This window comes from Geotrypetes seraphini, chromosome 2 (genome assembly GCF_902459505.1).
Source record: "Geotrypetes seraphini chromosome 2, aGeoSer1.1, whole genome shotgun sequence".
NCBI classification, from domain to species: Eukaryota; Metazoa; Chordata; class Amphibia; order Gymnophiona; family Dermophiidae; genus Geotrypetes; species Geotrypetes seraphini.
This window is the reverse complement of record NC_047085.1, coordinates 348,734,217-348,754,546: the sequence shown is the minus strand read 5'-3', so window position 1 is coordinate 348,754,546 and position 20,330 is coordinate 348,734,217. Positions and strand designations below refer to the sequence as shown.

Sequence of the window (20,330 nt, the reverse complement as noted above, 5' to 3'; positions counted from 1 at the left end):
AAGTTGGATAGAAAGAAGAAGACTGGCTATGTTCTGGAGAACCAAGTCAAAAGGGTTGTGTAGACTTTTGTGCAGGGGTAGGTTTTACCTGCTGTTGTTGCTGAGGTTGTCTAGCAGCTGGTCGCTGTTGCCTCTGACGTCTAGGTTGTTGTGCAGTTTGAGGCAGAGGACGAGCCACAAATCTACGTTGGTAGGTAGATTGTGGATGAAAGGGCCTGGTTGGTGGAGGCTTCTTAGTTTTAAGAAGCGTGTCCCATCTGGTCTCATGAGCCGAAAGTTTCTGAGTAATGGAGTCCATGGAATCTCCAAACAGCTCATCCCCTAAGCAAGGTGCATTGGCTAGCCTATCTTGGTGATTAACGTCCAGTTCTGAAACACGAAGCCAGGCTAGCCTTCGCATGGCCACTGACATGGCTGTGGCTCTGGAGGTCAGCTCGAAAGTATCGTAGATGGATCTTACCATGAATTTTCTGAGCTGTAAAAGAGATGTACAAGTGTGGTGAAAAGCAGACTTTTTCCGATCAGGAAGATATTTCTCAAAAGCAGTGAGAGTTTGTATTAGCTGCTTAAGATAGAAAGAGAAATGGAATGCATAATTTCCTGATCTATTTGCTAACATGGCATTTTGGTATAGCCTTTTACCAAACTTGTCCATAGATTTGCCCTCTCTGCCAGGAGGGACTGAGGCATAAACACTAGCCCCTTTGGACTTTTTTAAAGTGGACTCAACTAAAAGGGACTCATGAGGTAGTTGGGACTTGTCAAACCCAGGGATAGGAATGACCTTATACAAGGAATCCAACTTTCTAGGAGCTCCAGGAATAGTTAAAGGGGATTCCAGATTCTTATAAAATGTCTCTCTCAAAATATCATGGAGAGGTAACTTAAGGTATTCCTTTGGAGGCTGGTCAAAGTCCAAGGCATCAAGGAAAGCCTTGGATTTCTTTGACTCAGCCTCCAAAGGAATGGAGAGAGAGTCACACATTTCCTTCAAAAATGAAGAAAAAGAAGATACTTCTGGTCTTGAGGAGGCTCCTAAAACAGACGGGTCCTCATCACCAGAAGAACATTCTCCCTCCAAAAGAATAGGATCCTCCGAGTCACCCCATAAGTCAGGGTCTCGAACCTGAAAACTCCGGTCTCGAGACTCTGGAGTGGAAGGCTCTAGATGCCGGGACTTGCGAAGAGACTTCCCCGACCTGCCTGATTCGGTACCGGGAGATGTCACAGTACGCACCGGAGCCGAAGTTTGTACAGCTTGATGGTGAGCTCTCGGCTCCGGCGCCAGAATCGGCATGGAGACCGAGGAAACCGACTGTACCGGTACCGATAGAGTGGACGTCGATAAAATAGGACGGTCCACTATCGGTACCGGTGGCTCAGACTGGACTGGTACCGGTAAATTCGATGCCAGGGCTGGAGGTAGGAGGTGCTGTAGCTGTTCTTTAAGTTGTGCCTTCAGAACAGCAGCTATACGCTCCTCAAGGGAAGGCACCGGTACCGTCTTTTTCTTTAATGGTACCTGCGGTGCCGCTCTACGCTCCGAGGATGAGGATCCCGATGTCGAGGGGCTCACCTCTATTGGAGTGGAGCGCTTCCATGGGCGCCTCGAGGTCGGCAGGATTGGACTCGCTGCCATCGAGACCGGAGGACGCTCCAACGGGGAAGGCTTCTTAGCCGGCTTACCTGGAGTCGACACCGCCGCGGTATCGCGTGGTGTCGATGATGTGGGTGCCGACTGCGCCGGTGCCGATGTCGGTGCCGGTGTCGAATCAGACATTTCGGCACCAAACAATAATTTTTGTTGAATCTCTCGATTTTTAAGAGTTCTCTTTTTTAAAGTAGCACAGCGGGTGCAGGTTGACGCTCGATGGTCGGGACCAAGACACTGGAGACACCAATTATGAGGATCAGTTAGTGAAATTGGTCGTGCACACCGCTGGCACTTTTTGAAGCCGGGTTGGGGGGGGGCCGTTGAGAGAGACGCGTCTTCTTAGCTCCGCGGAAACTAAGAAACTGGGGACCGCGCGCCTCTGTCGGGCGGGAAGGCACTCGCGCTTGCGCGGTGCGGCCTACCAGAACTTTCTAAGTTCTTAGAGTGCAATCACTCTAAAATTGTCCGTACCGGGGCTCCGTCGGTGCCGTCACCCATCAGTCAAGAATAGCTGCCTGCTTGTCCTGGGATAAAACTGCTTATTTCCCTCAATGGATAACAGAGGGGAATGCTCAGGGGAAAGGCCCAGTACCCTGGCCACCCAACGCCATGCTAATCTCAATGGTTTATAAAGAAAATAGTCTTTCTGAGGTTGCCTCAATCTAGAATATAACTAAAGTTCAGGGAAAAGTGTGAAATATTTCTGAACCAATTATTCTGTGGCATAACAGAAAGAGAGTACAAAAGATTATAACTACTGCAAAATACAGCAGTCAAAGACTGATTTTTTGCCTAAACCAATCTGATAGTTATCCACTGCTGAGGGAGATACTTTACACTGGCTACTCATTAAAAAGAGAATCCAATTTAAGGTGGATTGTACAAATAGCAATTAATGGAAAAACACCAATGCACACAATTATGAGTCCCTTGTATAGCTCAAGATCGACACAATGTTTTAAGTTGACCTTTCCATCTCCTTTATATATTCACCGGAAAAAGATACATGAATCTACTTTTTAATTTCAAGGTCCCAAAGTTTGGAATAATCTGTCAATGTGTTTACATTAACTGGATTCATATTATCAATCGGGAAAATGTTAAAAGACTTATCTCATTAATCCAATCAATTTGTTGACCATATCTAATGGTTTAAGAATCTTATTGTAAATTGCATTGAATCCTTGTTAAAAATTGTGATATATAAGAAACTGTATTATATGGTATAGTAAACATTTTTCAGTTCCCACAAAGTCTTTCAACAAAGTATGTATACTGGCCTTATTTGTTTGATATGCCACTGGAAAATGTTTAATGTTAAAAAGTGGGCAACATAGGTAAACAAGGTTGCTTCCTATTTCATATATATATTTTGTTAGGAGTTTGGAAAGCAATTAATCATGAACTGTTGATAACACCAATGTCTATACTTGAAACACACAGAACTACTGGGGAATTAACATAATATTATACTGTGATATTTTGCTCATCAACAACAAAGGGTATGACTGCCAAGCCTGCAATTTACACTCTGTAACTTCCCACAATGGAGCAATATTAAGATCATACAGCCGAGTCAGATTTTATGGAATTATAATTAACAAACACTTAATAAATCCAGGTACACATGTAAATGGAAAATCCTCTACCCAGTTGTCTTTCAATGTTGCTGGCAGAGTTAACACTACGAACCTAATGTGGCAAGAGACCGACATCTGGACACTTCAACAGCTAAGATCTGATAATGAATGGTTATCCTTTTCAGAAATTCAGGATATATATCGACTACCAAATAACCAAGCCTTTAAATGGATCCAACTCCAACATTGTATAAGGGCCTACACTAACACTGCACAGCTTACTAATACAACACCAAGGGCTCCTTTTACGAAGGCGCGTAAGAACCTTAATGCGTGGAATAGCGCATGCGCTGGCCGCTACCGCCTCCTCTTGAGTAGGTGGTAGTTTTTCGGCTAGCGTGTGCTAATCCGATGCGTGCACTAAAATCGCTAGCGCACCTTCGTAAAAGGAGCCCCAAGTCTGCTGGACTTTATTAATAAAATATCTTTTAAGAAAGGAGCTGCTTTGGCTTGGAATAGTGTTGCAGGATAATAAATTCCATCGGCCTGGTGGTACTGAGTCTACGTGGTTTCATGAGCTCAAAATGAACATTTCTGACAAACAATGGGAACAAATGTGGCTTTCAATATACAAGTCTTTAAAATCCACTGCCATTATGCAATCCATATATTTTGTTTTACATAAAGCAGTATGGACCCCCCTATAAACTGAGTAAAATCAGAGCTAATGAATCAAATAAATGTTGGTCTTGCAGCAAAGAGACGGGTACTCTGGTTCATCTACTTTTCCCAATGTGAGCTTTTACAATATTGCTGGCAACAAGTTTGGGAATCCGTTTGTTCATTCATCAACATTAAAGAGCCGCTAACCAAGAATATTACTCTGTTGGGCCATTTTGGAATAAGTACTTCAATTACAGATGACCAGGCTAAATTATTGTGAATTTTGCTTAACTTAGCAATAAAAATAATTCTTAATCACTGGAAGGATTTTTCAGGGGTTGAATATATTGCTTGGTGGAATTCAGTAAGCCTCATTGTTAAGTTCAGGGGTTGAATATATCCCTCCCCCGTACAGCAGAACCCTTAAGCAGCATCTTTCTATCCCTCCCTCCCATCCCCCCCGTGAAGCAGAATCCTTGAGCAGCATCTTTCTATCCCATCTCCCCCGTGCAGCAGAACCATGCTGACCCTCCTACTGCGAGACCAACATACCTCCCTCCAAACAGCAGCGTTGGCAGCACTCTAAACAGGCTTTTTCGAGGCCTTCTTCTGCCGGGCCTTCCCTGTGTTGCATCACTGATGACATCATGTGAAGCAGCAGAAGGTAGGACTCAGCAGGAGAAGACCGTGAAGCAGCCTGTTTAAAGTGCTGACAACGCTGCTGTTTGGAGAGAGGTATGTCGGTCTCGCGGTGGGAGGGTCAGCGGGGTTAGGATGGGAGGGAGAGATGGAAATATACTGTGCAGGGGGATTGATTGGTGGGAGGGTTAGCGGGGTTCGGCTGCAGGGCGGAGAAGCATGGCTGCCGGCAAATCCAGGTTTGTGTAGGAGTGATTCCTGCCTCACACCTAAGGTTAGGCCTCACTCATGTCAAGCAAGCCTGAACCATCTTTGCTGCCTGATGCATTCTGGATATGTTCACAAGAACTGTGTGTTTCCAGTCAAGGACATCTGCCTATTCATACATGCCCAGCTCCTGTGAACCTGGAGGAGTTATGAACTATGTTATGATCTGTGTTTCTGTGCTTATTATCTATGGTGCCTTCCAAGGCCTCTGCACAAGAAAAGGCTATTCATTCTTGCTGTTCTGCTTTGATTGGTCCTGGAGGGTCATCTGACACGACCTAAGGAGAAAGGTGTTTGAGGAGAATTAGACTAATGTTTGGATGTGAGGGAGCTCGGATCTAAACTTAGGTTTCTCTATACACCACCGTAACAATAAGAACTGATAAGTTACCTCTTGTGACTTGCTCTTGGATGAGAATGAAGACGCAGAACTGTCTTTGAAACAGATCTGGTTTATATCACAAAAGGAACTCTAACTAATATATATTACAGCTTTTCCAGTGACAAACAGACTTTTCTGACCAGAAGAAGTTCTATCATCTGCTACACTGAGGAAACAGAAGAATTCCATCTCCCAGATCTGCTGAGGCATAATCTAAAGGGTGAGAAAAAGGAATTATCTCTTCTTTCAGCTGGGCTAGCTAGAATTGTATTGGTTATGGATAGGAATGTTAGGTCCCCTTGGTGATAAGCTATAATAGATTGCTGCTATTATCAGGACTTAGTTTTGTAAGGAATTATACTTGTGTGTAAGAATTAGTCATATTTACTAATTTACTTAGTGATTACTGTGTAATAATTGTGTGCTAAATTATTCAGATATATTGTGAACAATAATTAGTTATTATTTACTTCTGGCTTGTAAATTATATTTTTATATCTATAATAAAATATTTCATATAGCTTTGGTCTCTGTATTCGTATAAGTTGGCAAAAATCTGAATCCTTGGGTGCAGTTATGGGTTATCCTAGAAACGAGAGCTGCATGGCAGCTGGGCTTCAACGCTAAGAAGTGTAAGGTCATGCATCTCGGTAGCAGAAATCCATGCAGAACATACACCTTAAATGGAGAAACACTAGCTAGGACTTCAGAAGAACGGGACTTGGGAGTGATCATCAGCGCAGACATGAAGGCTGCCAAACAAGTAGAGAAGGCCTCATCCAAGGAAAGGCAAATGATGGGATGTATCAATAGAAGCTTCGTCAGCCACAAACCTGAAGTCATAATGCCACTCTACAGAACCATGGTGAGACCTCATCTGGAATACTGTGTGCAATTCTGGAGGTCACATTACCGGAAAGGTGTGCTTCGAGCTGAATCGGTCCAGCGGATGGCCACTAGGATGGTCGCCGGACTCAAGGGTCTCTCATACGAAGAAAGACTGGGCAAACTGCAGCTCTATACCCTAGAGGAGCGCAGGGAAAGGGGTGACATGATTGAGACATTCAAGTACGTGTAGAGGTGGAAAACAATATATTCTTTCCCAAGGGACCCTTGGTCACAAGGGGGCACCCGCTCAAACTCAGAGGAGGGAAATTTAGTGGTGACATCAGGAAGTATTTCTTCACAGAAAGGGTGATAGATCACTGGAACAAACTTCCGGTGCAGGTGATCAGGGCCACCAATGTGCTCGACTTTAAGAATAAATGGGACATCCACGTGGGATCCCTACGACGGTCAAGTTAAGGAACTAAGTCATTAGCACTCAGACTTAATAGGGTGGGTAAATGGAGTGGGCAGACTTCATGGGCTGTAGCCCTTTTCTGCCGTCATCTTTCTATGTTTCTATGCATATGACTTGTTTATGTTATACTAATTAGTTATACCCATAAATCTGCCTACAGATGGAGTCAGGGAGTGTCAGGTATATTCGGAAGGAGCTTCGTGGACAATCTAACTAGGGCTTATTTTCGGGGTAGGGCTTATTTTCAGGGAAACACAGTAATTTCTTGAAAAATATATGCTTGTATCAATTTGACACATAGACTATCAGTAAACAAAATTCTGTTTCTTGTATTAAAAATCATATGGAATTTTAGAAGCTTCTTATACTGCACAGGTAAGATACCTTACAGATCAATACTGCTATTCCTGCCTTTTTAGAGGATGTTAAAGAAAAATATACATTACCCACCCAACCTCTACATAATTTAAGATGTTCCATATCTGTCAATCTCGACTCCTGGGGGCAGGCAATATCAACTGGTAGTGTTTCAGCAAGCTTAAAATTCTGCTAAGTTTAACTGATACGTTCCAGGACCTTAAATGCAAACTTGTGTTACTCATAATGAGCAAGTGTTAAACAGAAAAAAAAAATATGTTGATTACCTCATGTCTCACCACAGGTGCCCAGCCCTCACCCAGGGTCAAATGAAAACCATCCACATCAGGGTAATAGAACCACGTGGCAAGACTAAATGTCAGGAATATATGTATGTAAACATGCAACAATCTAAAAATTATCATGAATGCACAAAGCAGTCCATTATCAAACACATCAAAGCATGATATTTCCCCATCATTTCCCCCCCTATCCTTCCCATCTCCATCACTCCTTTATCCTTCTCAATTTGGAATCATGCTAAGCTCTCATGCTGAATATAGCACATGGCAAGTTAGCAGACTATGTTTCTGTGCCATGAGGCCCCCAATCCATCCATGTAAAAAAGAAATGTTAGTAAAGAGTCAGCAGTTGTACCAACACTGTAGGATTCCGCCAAAGGGCAACAGAGAAAAACTTTCTATTAGAGAATGACACGGTGGCTGTTACCCGTGGCTAACCCGCCAAAACGGTGACCAAAAAAAAAGGTCACCGCCAGATCGGGGACAAGGCCATTCACCACCCCGTGGAGCGGTGAATGGTTAGCACGGGGAGGTGAACACGCGGTGAAGAGCGTTTGATCCGGCAGCCCCCTCTCTCCTGCCGGCCGGCCATGCATCTACCTCCCTCCTTTTCCCTTACCTTCTCTTGTTGTTGATACTGGCGATTTCTATAAGGCTTTGTGCTGTATTACAGCCGGAGACTTGAAGTTGTGTCGCGTTGCCTGCTGGGAAAGTCTCCTCCGACGCAACTTCCTGTTTCCGGTTGCATTGGAGGAGACTTTTCTAGCAGGCAACCCGACGCGACTTCAAGGCTCCGGCTGTAATATAGCACATAGCCTTATAGAAATCGCTAGTTTCAACAAGAGAAGAGAAGGTAAGGGAAAGAGAGGGAGGGAAATCCACGGCTGGCCGGCAGGAGGGAGCTGCTGGACCACGTGAAGGGTGCTGGGGGTGGGAGGATGGAGAGGAGAAGACGCTGAAGACGGGGCAGTCCATGGAAGATACGAAAGGATGCAGGGCCTCATTTGGTTTCATCAGTAAGAGCAAGGAAATGGGGCCAAAATGTAAGAATAGTGAAAATGGTTAACCACACTGACAAGATTCTCAAAAGGTTAACCAACCAGGAGAAAAAAAACCTTTTGAGGATCTTTTCATCATTAAGAGCAAGGAAATGGGGCCAAAATGTGAGGCCATGTGCTCAGTGGTGGGATCAGCCCTGCCTCACGGAAAAATCAAAACCTCCTCAGAATTGTGGTATGGGAGGAATTGTTGCATCCTTCCCTGCTCCCTGGAAACTCGGATAAGGTGGGCCACATCCCCACACTTTCTGCTTGCTTGCCTGCCCAGGTTCCCAGGGGGGGGTTATTTCTTTGCTCCAGTGTACGGTTGAGCTAATCGCAAGGGAATCCAAGATCAGCTATCATAAGTGGACTAAGTAGGGAGATTCAATCGCAGCAAATTGATAAGGATCTGATTGTGGATATCCAAAAGTTTGGAAGGAAAGAGGAGGTTCTGCTGTTGGGAGATTTCAACCTGCCGGATGCGGACTGGAATGTTCCGTCTGCGGAATCGGAAAGAAGTAGGGAGATTGTGGATGCCTTTCAAGAGGCTCTGCTCAGACAAATGGTGACGGAACCCACAAGGGAAAAGGCGATATTGGATCTGGTCCTCACAAATGGAGAGAGTATCTCTAATGTTCGAGTGGGTGCTCACCTGGGTAGTAGCGATCATCAAACGATTTGGTTTGATATAACGGCTAAAGTGGAGAGCGGCCGCACGATACTTAAAGTCCTAGATTTCAAACGTACGGACTTTAATGCAATGGGAAAGTACCTGAAGAAAGAGCTGTTAGGATGGGAGGACATAAGAGAAGTGGAAAGACAGTGGTCTAAGCTGAAAGGAGCGATAAAAATGGCTACGGACCTTTATGTGAAGAAAATCAATAAAAACAAGAGAAAAAGGAAGCTGATATGGTTCTCCAACCTAGTGGCTGAGAAAATAAAGGCGAAAGAGTTGGCGTTCATGAAATATAAAAAAACCCAAGAAGAGGAGAGCAGAAAGGACTACAGGGTGAAACTGAAAGAAGCCAAGAGAGAGATACGTTTGGCGAAGGCACAGGCGGAAGAACAAATGGCTACAAATGTAAAAAAGAGAGATAAAATTTTTTTCAGATATATTAGTGAAAGGAGGAAGATAAAAAATGGAATTGCTAGGCTAAAAGATGCTGGGAACAAATATGTGGAGAGTGATGAGGAGAAAGCAAATGTGCTAAACAAATACTTCTGTTCTGTGTTCACAGAAGAAAATCCTGGAGAAGGACCGAGATTGTCTGGCAAAGTTACACGAGAAAATGGAGTAGATTCTGCGCCGTTCACGGAGGAGGGTGTTTATGAGCAACTTGAAAAACTGAAGGTGGACAAAGCGATGGGACCAGACGGGATCCATCCCAGGATACTAAGGGAGCTCAGAGAGGTTCTGGCGAGTCCTATTAAAGACTTGTTCAACAAATCTCTGGAGACGGGAGTGATTCCTGGGGATTGGAGGAGAGCGGATGTGGTCCCTATTCATAAAAGTGGTCACAGGGATGAAGCAGGAAACTACAGGCCGGTGAGCCTCACTTCAGTTATTGGAAAAATAATGGAAGTGTTGCTGAAAGAAAGGATAGTGTATTTCCTTGAATCTAATGGGTTACAGGATCCGAGGCAACATGGCTTTACAAAAGGTAAATCGTGCCAAACGAACCTGATTGAATTTTTTGATTGGGTAACCAGAGAGCTGGATCGAGGACATATGCTAGATGTAATTTACTTGGATTTCAGCAATGCCTTTGATACAGTTCCTCATAGGAGGCTGTTGAACAAACTTGAAGGGCTGAAGTTAGGACCCAAAGTGGTGAACTTTGAGTCCTAACAAAGTGGTGAACTGGGTCAGAAACTGGCTGTCGGACAGACGCCAGAGGGTGGTGATTAATGGAAGTCGCTCGAAGGAAGGAAAGGTGACTAGTGGAGTCCCTCAGGGTTTGGTGCTGGGGCCAATCCTGTTCAATATGTATGTAAGTGACATTGCTGAAGGGTTAGAAGGAAAAGTGTGCCTTTTTGCAGATGATACCAAGATTTGTAACAGAGTAGACACCGAAGAGGGAGTGGAGAATATGAAAACGGATCTGCAAAAGTTAGAGGAATGGTCTAATGCCTGGCAACTAAAATTCAATGCAAAGAAATGCAGAGTAATGCATTTGGGGATTAATAATAGGAAGGAACCATATATGCTGGGAGGAGAGAAGCTGATATGCACGGACGGGGAGAGGGACCTTGGGGTGATAGTGTCCGAAGATCTAAAGGCGAAAAAACAGTGTGACAAGGCAGTGGCTGCTGCCAGAAGGATTCTGGGCTGTATAAAGAGAGGCGTAGTCAGTAGAAGGAAGCAGGTGTTGATGCCCCTGTACAGATCATTGGTGAGGCCCCACTTGGAGTATTGTGTTCAGTTTTGGAGACCGTATCTGGTGAAAGACGTAAGAAGACTTGAGGCGGTCCAGAGGAGGGCGACGAAAATGATAGGAGGCTTGCGCCAGAAGACGTATGAGGAGAGACTGGAAGCCCTGAATATGTATACCCTAGAGGAAAGGAGAGACAGGGGAGATATGATTCAGACGTTCAAATACTTAAAGGGTATTAACGTAGAACAAAATCTTTTCCAGAGAAAGGAAAATGGTAAAACCAGAGGACATAATTTGAGGTTGAGGGGTGGTAGATTCAGGGGCAATGTTAGGAAATTCTATTTTACGGAGAGGGTGGTGGATGCCTGGAATGCGCTCCCGAGAGAAGTGGTGGAGAGTAAAACTGTGACTGAGTTCAAAGAAGCGTGGGATGAACACAGAAGATTTAGAATCAGAAAATAATATTAAATATTGAACTAAGGCCAGTTACTGGGCAGACTTGCACGGTCTGTGTCTGTGTATGGCCGTTTGGTGGAGGATGGGCAGGGGAGGGCTTCAATGGCTGGGAGGGTGTAGATGGGCTGGAGTAAGTCTTAACAGAGATTTCGGCAGTTGGAACCCAAGCACAGTACCGGGTAAAGCTTTGGATTCTTGCCCAGAAATAGCTAAGAAGAAAAAAAAATTTAAATTGAATCAGGTTGGGCAGACTGGATGGACCATTCGGGTCTTTATCTGCCGTCATCTACTATGTTATGTTACTATGATAGATAGATAAGCCACGTGAGAGGAGCTGAAGGGTGGTAGAAAGGAACAGATGGTGAAGGAGGGAGGGAAGGGTGGTGGTAGAAAGGAATAGAACAGACATTGAAAGAGGGTAGAGGAACAGACCCTGAAGGGAAATGTGGAAGATAGAGTAGGGAGAAGACGCTGGAAGGGAAGAAGACAGATGCCAGACTATGGGGGAGCGGAGGGAAGAAGATGGGTGCTAGACCAATTGGGGGGGGGGGTGAAGGGAGAGGCACAGTAACAGCAAATGGAAGATGCAGAGAGAAGACACACAGTGGATGGAAGGAATTGAATAAGAAGATGTGGAAAGCAGACACCAGACAACAAAGGTAGAAAAAAAAAATTATATTTATTTATTTATTTTTTGCTTTAGGATAAAGTAGTATATTAGTTGTGTTGATAAAAATTTATAAACAAAGCCCTGCCAGCTGAACATCTCTTTCTCTAGTTCAGCAGCCAGAACTTTGATTTATAAGAAAGGAATACGCTAAATATTGCAGTATTAAGGCTTATAAGGATGCTGTGGGAACGGTGACGGGGCGGTGAATGGGATGGCGGTGACGGTGACGGTGACGGGGCGGTGAAGAGGATGGCGGTGACGGGGCGGTGAAGGGAATGGCGGTGACGGGGCGGTGAAGGGGACGGTGGGCCGGGGCGGGGCAGTGACGGGGACAGATTTTTTCCCTGTATCACTCTCCACTCTCTATTCCCCATCGGGCCAAAGTCCAGACATTAAGGGGCTGTCAATGTCACCGAAATAAGCTCCAGCATGTTAAGAAGATTCTGCACTTCCAGCACTGCTTCAAAGAAGCAGTGTGACCCTCATGATAGACCTTTGATAGTACAGGATAAAGAAACAAAGAGCATCTTTATTTCTGCTAGTTGAAACAATCTGTGTTGTTTCGTCAGCACAACTAAAAAGTCCTAAAATATGTGCACAGGATTGCTTTAATAATTGAGCGTATCATGCTTATTCCTGTAAAACCTCAAAATTTCCACTTTGTGATCGTAGTTATGAAGCTACTCAATCACCACTTGCAAATGAAGATCTTTATTTGTTTTCTGGCCCGTTCTATACACACACTTAAACGCTCGGGGCCTGAACCATCCCACATGGGGAACACCTCCACCCACCAAGCTTCCAGTGTCGCAAGGAGTTGCTGGTTTGGAATCATTTCTGGAATGCCCAAAAATCTTTAATTTTCTCTCCAAGAGCAATTTTCTAAATCTTCTAATTTCTCGGTATGGCCACACACAAGTATTTGTAAGGGGTCAAGATCTGCTCAACTCTCTTTAGAACCATCTTCAATCATGGACATCCAGTGTTCCAGTTTTGCCATCCTAGTTTCCAGGTGAGTTGCTTTCTCAATTTTTCCAAAAATAGTCCCAATGCTTGTACCACAGCCCCCTTTACCTGTTCCAGGGCTGACTCTGTAAACTGAATCACCGCGTAGACAGTGGGTCTGTCATTTTATCATCCTGCGGCTTTAACCTTTCTCCATCCTTTTTAGCCGTTTTCATCAACATTGCTTCATCAGACTTGACTTGACTTGACCATATGATAACCTATCATACCAATGTCTAGTGGCTCTGATAAGTAAGCAAAAATTGGTTTGATGGAGTATGAAGTGATCAGGGCCCTAGCTCAAAACATCATGTGATCTCCCATCTACACTTGTATAAAAAATATATCTTTTGTGCTTATGATAAAATAAAGTGTGGTGATTTAGTACAGATTTTTCCACATGTAACTAAAGCAACTCGGGAATTGGCTTTATAAGCTACTTTCTACTTGAAATTTCCTTGTAAGTGTATTATAAAACTTCAAGAGAATTTATTTTTGGGACTCTATACAAAGAGCAATTTTTGGATTTACAGGAGAAACAAAAGAAATAAAACTGACTGTTTAAGAACTCAATAGATTGACACCAGATTTAGTGGGTCTGTTTGGCCAAACTTTATGTATTCATTTATTAATAGATAAACTTTCCTTATTAAAAAGATTAAATATGATTAAGGTGTAACTTCTCATAATATGGACTAGATGGAAGTTGTTGTTTGTTGTATTATGTAAAGAACCTTATTGTATGTGTTCCATTCTTTATTTTATTAGTGAAAATTATTTGAAAATCTTATGAATAATAAATAAAGTGTGAATGGTGCGGGCTAAAAATTATTTATTTAAATAAATAAATGTGACAATACAGCAGGAAAATGGTCAGTGTTCTCTATCATCACATATTATATGAGGCCTTAGAATCATTAAAACGATGTTCATAAAGACACATAGTGAAAGTAGAAAGCTCAGTATCTGCTTTCCCATGGCAACAACAATGACTCCCATTTAATGAGGTTTGACTGCACTGGTTACAGGGATACCAAACTGCTCATAACACGAGATAAAGAACCACCACATTTTGTTTACAGATTTTGTACCCCAACCCCATAACCCCACCCTCCCCCCACCCAACCATCGACAGAAACCTATCTCCTCCATGGGCTGCTCACAACTCTGCCCTCCCCAGGCCTACCTTTTAAAAGCCCTGGTAGTCTAGTGGCCTCTTTGGGGCAGGAGCATGCCATATTGCTCTTGCCCCCATTGGCTGCACTGAAAAAATGGCAAACATGACTTTCTTTTTTTTTTTTAGGATTGCAATTTTGTATTATATTATTGAAGTTTACAAGCATAAAACTAAAGATCTCATGGGAGGAGGCTCCATGCATGAGAATTTCACAACTATAAGATACAAATAATTTAGAAAGTTAACTAAATAACACTGAGAATAAGGGTTTTCACATTGGATATGAGATAAAAGGTGGAAAGTGCTCTGCTTTTATTTGACAATACAGAAGTCATTGTGCTCCAGCTGAGCAAGCTTCCTCTCACTGTGAAATTCTGCACGTTTAATGTGTGATTTTGGACTTCCTTTTTTCTGCAACCACTGCTGCATTTCTCGGATCCTGGACATGGGTCCCTGAAGCTGTCCCTGCACAGTGCTATGTTCTGTATTCTGCACCCAGCCCACCAGCCCCAGCCGTTTTCCTTCAGCCTGTGTAAATTTTCGGAAAAATACACCTTGGACTTTCCCAAAAACCTCATAATTCACTGAGATCAAGGGATCTTCCTCAGCCATGGTCCCACCTGTCTTCTGCGATCCGGCTCCGAGATGACTTTCTGTAGCAGCCTTGCGCGACTGCTGCCATTTTGGAATTGGGAATGGCATGGACAGGAAGTCGCTTATATAAACACAATATACCATGAAGTACAAGTATTCTTTTCTAGACCTGAGTAGTTTGGGCAGAATATAATCTGAAATGAAAAGCTCAGATATCTCTATCTGCATACAGACACAAGAGTTTCAAGATGGCACTCAGACATACAAATAAGAAACCTTCCCAATTACAAAGGTAAGAGAAAACCTATTGGTAACTGAGCCAATATGATTAAATCACTAGACTTCTGCTATACCATATGAATAATTTAACTTAAGACTATATATGTACTTACGCTACAGTGATGCAGGCTTCTCTAACCACTTGTGATCTGAGATCCTTCGCAGACAATTTAAAAGCACCATCCAACAATCGCAAATGCTGGAAAAAGCAATCATAATCTGCAGCTCCAGCAACTAGTAACGACCGAACTTTCTTGAGCTAAAAAATTAAAGTAGGATAGTACCATGAATGACAACTGAATACAGCCCTTCTTAATTCACAGATCAAGACAACACAAATTAACTGTAAATGGTGATTTTAGTAGATTGCAATTAAATAGACTTGTCCTTGACAACTTATATATGCCTTAATAAAATTATAAGAACAAAGATGGATCTTCACTTTAAACTCAGTTCATCCATATGGACTAAATTTGAAAATTGAGTGGAAGTCTCTTTGAATTCGCTCTGGTAAATTTGATTTGCTGAGTTCCTAGCCTGACGTCATTGGAAAGGTGATTTGAAGTTTTTCATTTAGCACTGTTTAGAAGGCCAACACCATTTTTTTTTTTTAAACAACAAAGGTTGTTGTTTATGAAGTGAATTAATTTTTGTGGTTCTTGGAATAATTTTGAATATATGTATTTTGTTGCTGGGAGCTGTTGTTTGAAAGTACGTATTGAAGTTTGATTTTTTATTTTTTTCAGCAGACCTCCACCCTTATACAAGAATCTAAACATTGGCCATGTCGGCAGTGGTCTAATGAATTGGCTGTTATGCAAGTTAAGTTTGTTTTCTTTAATTCAATTTATTGCAAGAGCATTTTTGATAAAGTTTTCACAAAAAAAGTGTGGTGAAGGTGAGAGACTAATGATGAGTTGGGTGGCTGTGAGGAATTTTGTAATAGTTCCATATAGAAAAACAAGAAAAATTGACCCAAGTTTCCACAGAAAAAATAGCAAACCAAACAAAACAAAACTGTGGAAACAATATGTTCAAAGTCTGTTTTTATTTCTTCAAAATAACTCAAAAACAAAGCTTAAAAACAATCTACATTTCTATTGAAAGGACCCAACATGGGCCGTGTTTCGGCAAAACACCTTCCTCAGGGTCCAATGAATAAGAATGTAGCGAACCTAACCATATGTGGAAAAATTAAGGGCTGCTGCTCATCAACTTGCTGAAAAAAGCAGTGCCTAGATTTCTCCACATTTGGTTAGTTGGTTAGCCAACTTATGGCAGGAACAGGAACAGGACTTCCAGCACCTCACTGGAGCAGTAAACAGCTTTGTTCCAAAAAAATTGCACCAGGGTCAGTGCAACAACATGCCCTCTCCCCACAGTTCAGCATCTACTCCCCAGTTCCCCTTGCGCCTACCTTACCCAAACAAGTCAGCCACACCATGCTGAAAAATGTCGAGAAGCCTGCTCTGAGGCCTTCCTTTAGCTGACGAACCTCTCCTTGATGTAACTTCCAGTTTCGTAAAACCAAAAGTTACATCAAGGAGGGACTCGTCAGCTATTCCAGGCCTCTGAAAATTTTTCAGCATGGCGGTGGTTTTACCTGAAGGAGCCAGCCGCACAGATGATGAAAAATCTTCATAGGTCTGTTCTGAGATCTTCCTTCTGCTGATGAGTCCCTCTTTGATATATCTTCCAGTTTCGTGAAACCGAAAGTTACATCAATGAGGGGGGCGTGTCAGTTAAAGGAAGGCCTCAGAGCAGGCTTCTCAAGATTTTTTGGCGTGGCTTGGCTGACTCGTTCGGGTAGTAGGCTCAAGGGGAGTTGGGGAGGAGATGCTGACCCATGGTGGGGGATGTCGCCTGCCACTATCGATGTACTTGCAGTGGGGGGATGGCTGTTTTTATAGCTGGAGCTGAAGGATGGTGCTGGATTTCAGCTAGGGGAAAGGTAGGTGTTGGACCAATGGGGGGTTGGGGCTGGAGGAAAGGGGGGAGAGGTACTGATGTGGAGGGAAGACTGGAGCTGAAGGAAAAAGAGAGGTGCTAGACCTAAAGCTGGGAGTTGGACGGAAGGGAGAGGTAAAAGATATGCAGCTCAGAGCTCAAGCTAAAGGGAAGGGAGAGAGATGTTGGACCCAGGATAAGACAGCTAGAGGGAAGGGAGAGAGGTGCCGGATACTTGGGGAGTGTTGAGAAAAGGGAGAGGTACTGGACCTGCAGGGAGGAGGAGAGGGAAGGGAAAGAGATGCTGAACCAAGGGGATAAAGGGAGGAAGGAGAGGGTAAGACACACTTTTGTGAAAAGAAGTAAGAGAAGAGAAGAAGCTGGACACAGGGAGATATACGCAAAGAGGGGAAATGGTGGGCACTGATGGAAGCATAGGAAGAGGGACACAAAGGAGAACATTTTATGAGGGTGGTACATGGATACAGTCAGTGGGGCAATGCCAGGCATAGGAGGGCATATGGACACAGATAGAAGCCAAATGGTCCACCTGGTTTGCCCTTCTACAGCATCTAATATCTGCTCCTCTCCCTAAGAGATCCCACAAAGGCTTTATAAACCAACTTAAATTAATTATTCAAGCTCAAATGCCCCATGTTTCTTATGCCGTATAACACGGTTAACAATGACTATGAAAAATTATGTTACATGCCAGTCCACATCTCAACTTTGTTCCAAAACTTTATCAAATGACCTTCTTGGGCAGCAATTCATCTAATCCTTTTACAGTGGTACTATTACCATTTTAACTCTCTATGGCATTCAACATCAAGCTAGTCAATGATCCTACAAATAAAAGGAACAAAATACCCTTTGTTTAGTGTTTTATTTTTCCCTCATTTAACCTCAAATTCAAGCGTTCTTCCATACAGTCTGTATTTTTTGCATATATGATCCCACAATTCTGCATATAGGACTAACAGCAACCATATTTTATGTTTAGAGGAACCTAGATACAGCTTTTTCAGTTCTAACCCCTAAATCTTGCTCTTGGAGATATGATAGAGATGTTTAAACACTTACATGGCATAAATGCACATGAGGCAAGTCTCTTTCATTTGAAAGAAAGCTCTGGAATGAGAGGGCACAGGGTGAAGTTAAGGAGTATTCTAAGAATTTTTTTTTTTTATAGAAAGGGTAGTAGATGCGTGGAATAGACTCTCGGTAGATGTGTCTGAATTCAAGAAAGCATGAGCCACGCATGTGGGATCTCTTAAGGAGAGGAGGCGATAGTAGATGCTGTGGATGAGCAGACTGGGTGAGCTATTTGGCCTTTATCTGCCATCATATTTCTCTGTTTCTATGTAATTCACACATATACATTTGAATAATATCCTCCCATTTTGCTGTAATCTTAATGTGCATTTAAACTCTTCCTTCCATCCTTGTCAAACCAATCAAATTCAATCTGTTAAGTACTGAAAATAAATATGAAGTTATAATAAACTTTTAATGTGTAAAATTAGAAATACTGCTTAAAACGTAGAAAAAGCATACCGCATTGACTCGCTGATCCCAGTCATGTTTGTCATCTGAAAGAATTTCCCTGATTTTGTTTAATGTTTCTTCAAGCTCTCGACTGGAATAGATCTGAAAGTATAATGAAATTAAACAAGAAAACAGTATTTGTAGAATTTCTAAACTGCTACCAAAAATCACTTTACACCTGACTACCAAAAATAAGCCCTAGCATGATTTTCGGGGGTAGGTAGGTCTTAATATAAGCCCTACCCCCGAAAATAAGTCCTAGTCACCAGCAAGAGCGCCCCCCCCCCCCCCATCTCTCCCCTGGCAACCGCGAGACCGAAATACCTTGTAACAAACGGCAACATCGGCAGAAATCTAGACAGGCTGCTTCGCAGACTTCTCTTGCCCGGGCGCTCAGTGTACCGTGTTGCTGATGACATCATCAGTGATGCGGCAGAGGTTCGCCGGGGTGAGAGAAGGCTGCGAAGTAGCCTGTCTAGATTGCTGCTGACGTTGCCATTTGTTACAAGGTATTTCGGTTTCGCAGTTGGCAGGGGAGAGAAGGAAGGGTGCACAGCAGGGGGGATGGGAGGGAGGGATACAGCCTGCAAGAGTTCTGCTGCACAAGGGATTGGAGGGAGGGATAGAAGCTGCAGGGGTTCTGCTGCACAAGGGGATGGGAGGGAAGGATAGAAAGATACTGCACAAGGGGTTGGGAGGGAGGGATAGAAAGATACTGCACATGTAGGGGAGAGAAAGAAAATAGGAAGAATTGGAATGCTCTGAGTTGGATAGTGTCCAGAACAGCTCCGATGAATTGTAGATTCTGAGAGGGTTGAAGTTGTTATTTGGGAAAATTGATTTTGAATCCCAAACTTTGTAGGAACCACGCAGTCTGTTGGGTCGCTACAATAACCCCGAGATGTTGAATCTTTGATGAGCCAGTCATCTAGATAGGGAGATACCTGAAGACCATGGTTCCTTAGAGCTGCTGCTACCACTACCAGGCAAAGGAACTGGTTCGAAGGCATGGAGACAAAGCAAAGATTGAGCTTCCTGAAGAAGAACGGCGGTCTGGAAAGGATTGGAAGGATACTCTCTTGGAGGAAGCTCTGGTGGAACTTGAGTGAAATGAAGAGAGTATCCTTCCCTGATGATGGTCAGCACCCAGAGGTCGGATGTAATTGTCATCCATCGGTGGTAAAAATGATGCAGACGACCTCCTATACGGGGAAGAGAAGTCAGAGACAGAACGATGGAGGTTATGCTCTGTTGTAAACAGTCAAAAAGGCTGTGAAGCCTTAGGTGAAGCAGAAGGTTGAGATTTTTGTTGCTTCTGAGGCTACTGTTTCTTAGTAGTGGGGCGAGTATAAGGAGCTGCCCTTGGAGCAAAATGCCTCTGGTAAATGGGAGGATGATGTGTAGACTTGGCAGGAGTTGACTTTGGCTTAGGTCTGACAATAGAAGCGAAAGATTTTTCATGTTCAGACAACTTCTTGGTGGCTGTCTCGATAGATTCATCAAAGAAGTCATTGACTGCACAAGGAATATTAGCCAAGCGGTCCTGAAGATTAGGGTCCATGTCAATGGTACGAAGCCAGGCAAACAGCCGCCCGGGCAAACAACTCGAAGACATCATAAGAAGACTGAAGGAGATGTAATCTGAGTTATGATAGAGAAGCAATGACTTCTTGAAATTCAAAGTGTTTTTGAGTATCCAAATAACTCAAAAATTTAGGTAAAAGAGTTATGAGGAACTCAAAATAAGTAATAAAATGAAAATTATAATTAAGGACTTTAGAGGACATCATAGAATTTTGGTAGATGCGACGTCCGAATTTGTCCATAGTTTTCCCATCCCTTCCAGGAGGAACGGTGGCATAAACCTTGGAAGGATGGGACCTCTTTAAGGATGACTCCACAAGCAGGGATTGATGAGATAACTGTGAGTTGTCAAACCCTTTGAAATGGAGGATTTTATACCTAGAGTCCAATTTGCCTGGAACAGCTGGAATGGTATAAGGGGTCTCCAGGCATCTTGTGAAGAGGAAGCTTAAGTGACTCTGCATCTAATTGAAGATCCAAGTCAACAGCCATCTGAAGAAGAAAAGAT

The 20,330-nt window shown here is 43.2% G+C and overlaps 2 protein-coding genes across 17 annotated transcripts in view; both read right to left on the bottom strand.

Moving 5' to 3' along the window:
• The window catches only part of CLASP2 (cytoplasmic linker associated protein 2), a 650,335-nt gene that overhangs the window by 415,832 nt on the left and 214,173 nt on the right, over positions 1 to 20,330 (bottom strand). For all 16 annotated transcript variants that reach the window (XM_033930348.1, XM_033930349.1, XM_033930352.1 and 13 more), the window contains 2 exons: positions 18,248 to 18,340; positions 14,857 to 15,002 (listed from right to left, as the gene is read on the bottom strand). In XM_033930348.1, coding sequence (XP_033786239.1) covers positions 14,857 to 15,002; positions 18,248 to 18,340 — 239 coding nt within the window. The remainder of the gene's footprint in view (positions 1 to 14,856; positions 15,003 to 18,247; positions 18,341 to 20,330) is intronic.
• On the bottom strand, positions 14,161 to 14,510 carry LOC117353881 (acylphosphatase-1-like). The gene has a single exon (XM_033930372.1). It carries the CDS (start codon positions 14,480 to 14,482, stop codon positions 14,183 to 14,185), a length of 300 nt encoding a protein of 99 aa, XP_033786263.1. The 5' UTR covers positions 14,483 to 14,510; the 3' UTR covers positions 14,161 to 14,182.

Coding starts and splice junctions, on each gene's coding strand:
- LOC117353881 (XM_033930372.1), bottom strand. CDS start 14,482: ATGGCTGAGGAAGATCCCTTGATCTCAGTGAATTATGAGGTTTTTGGG.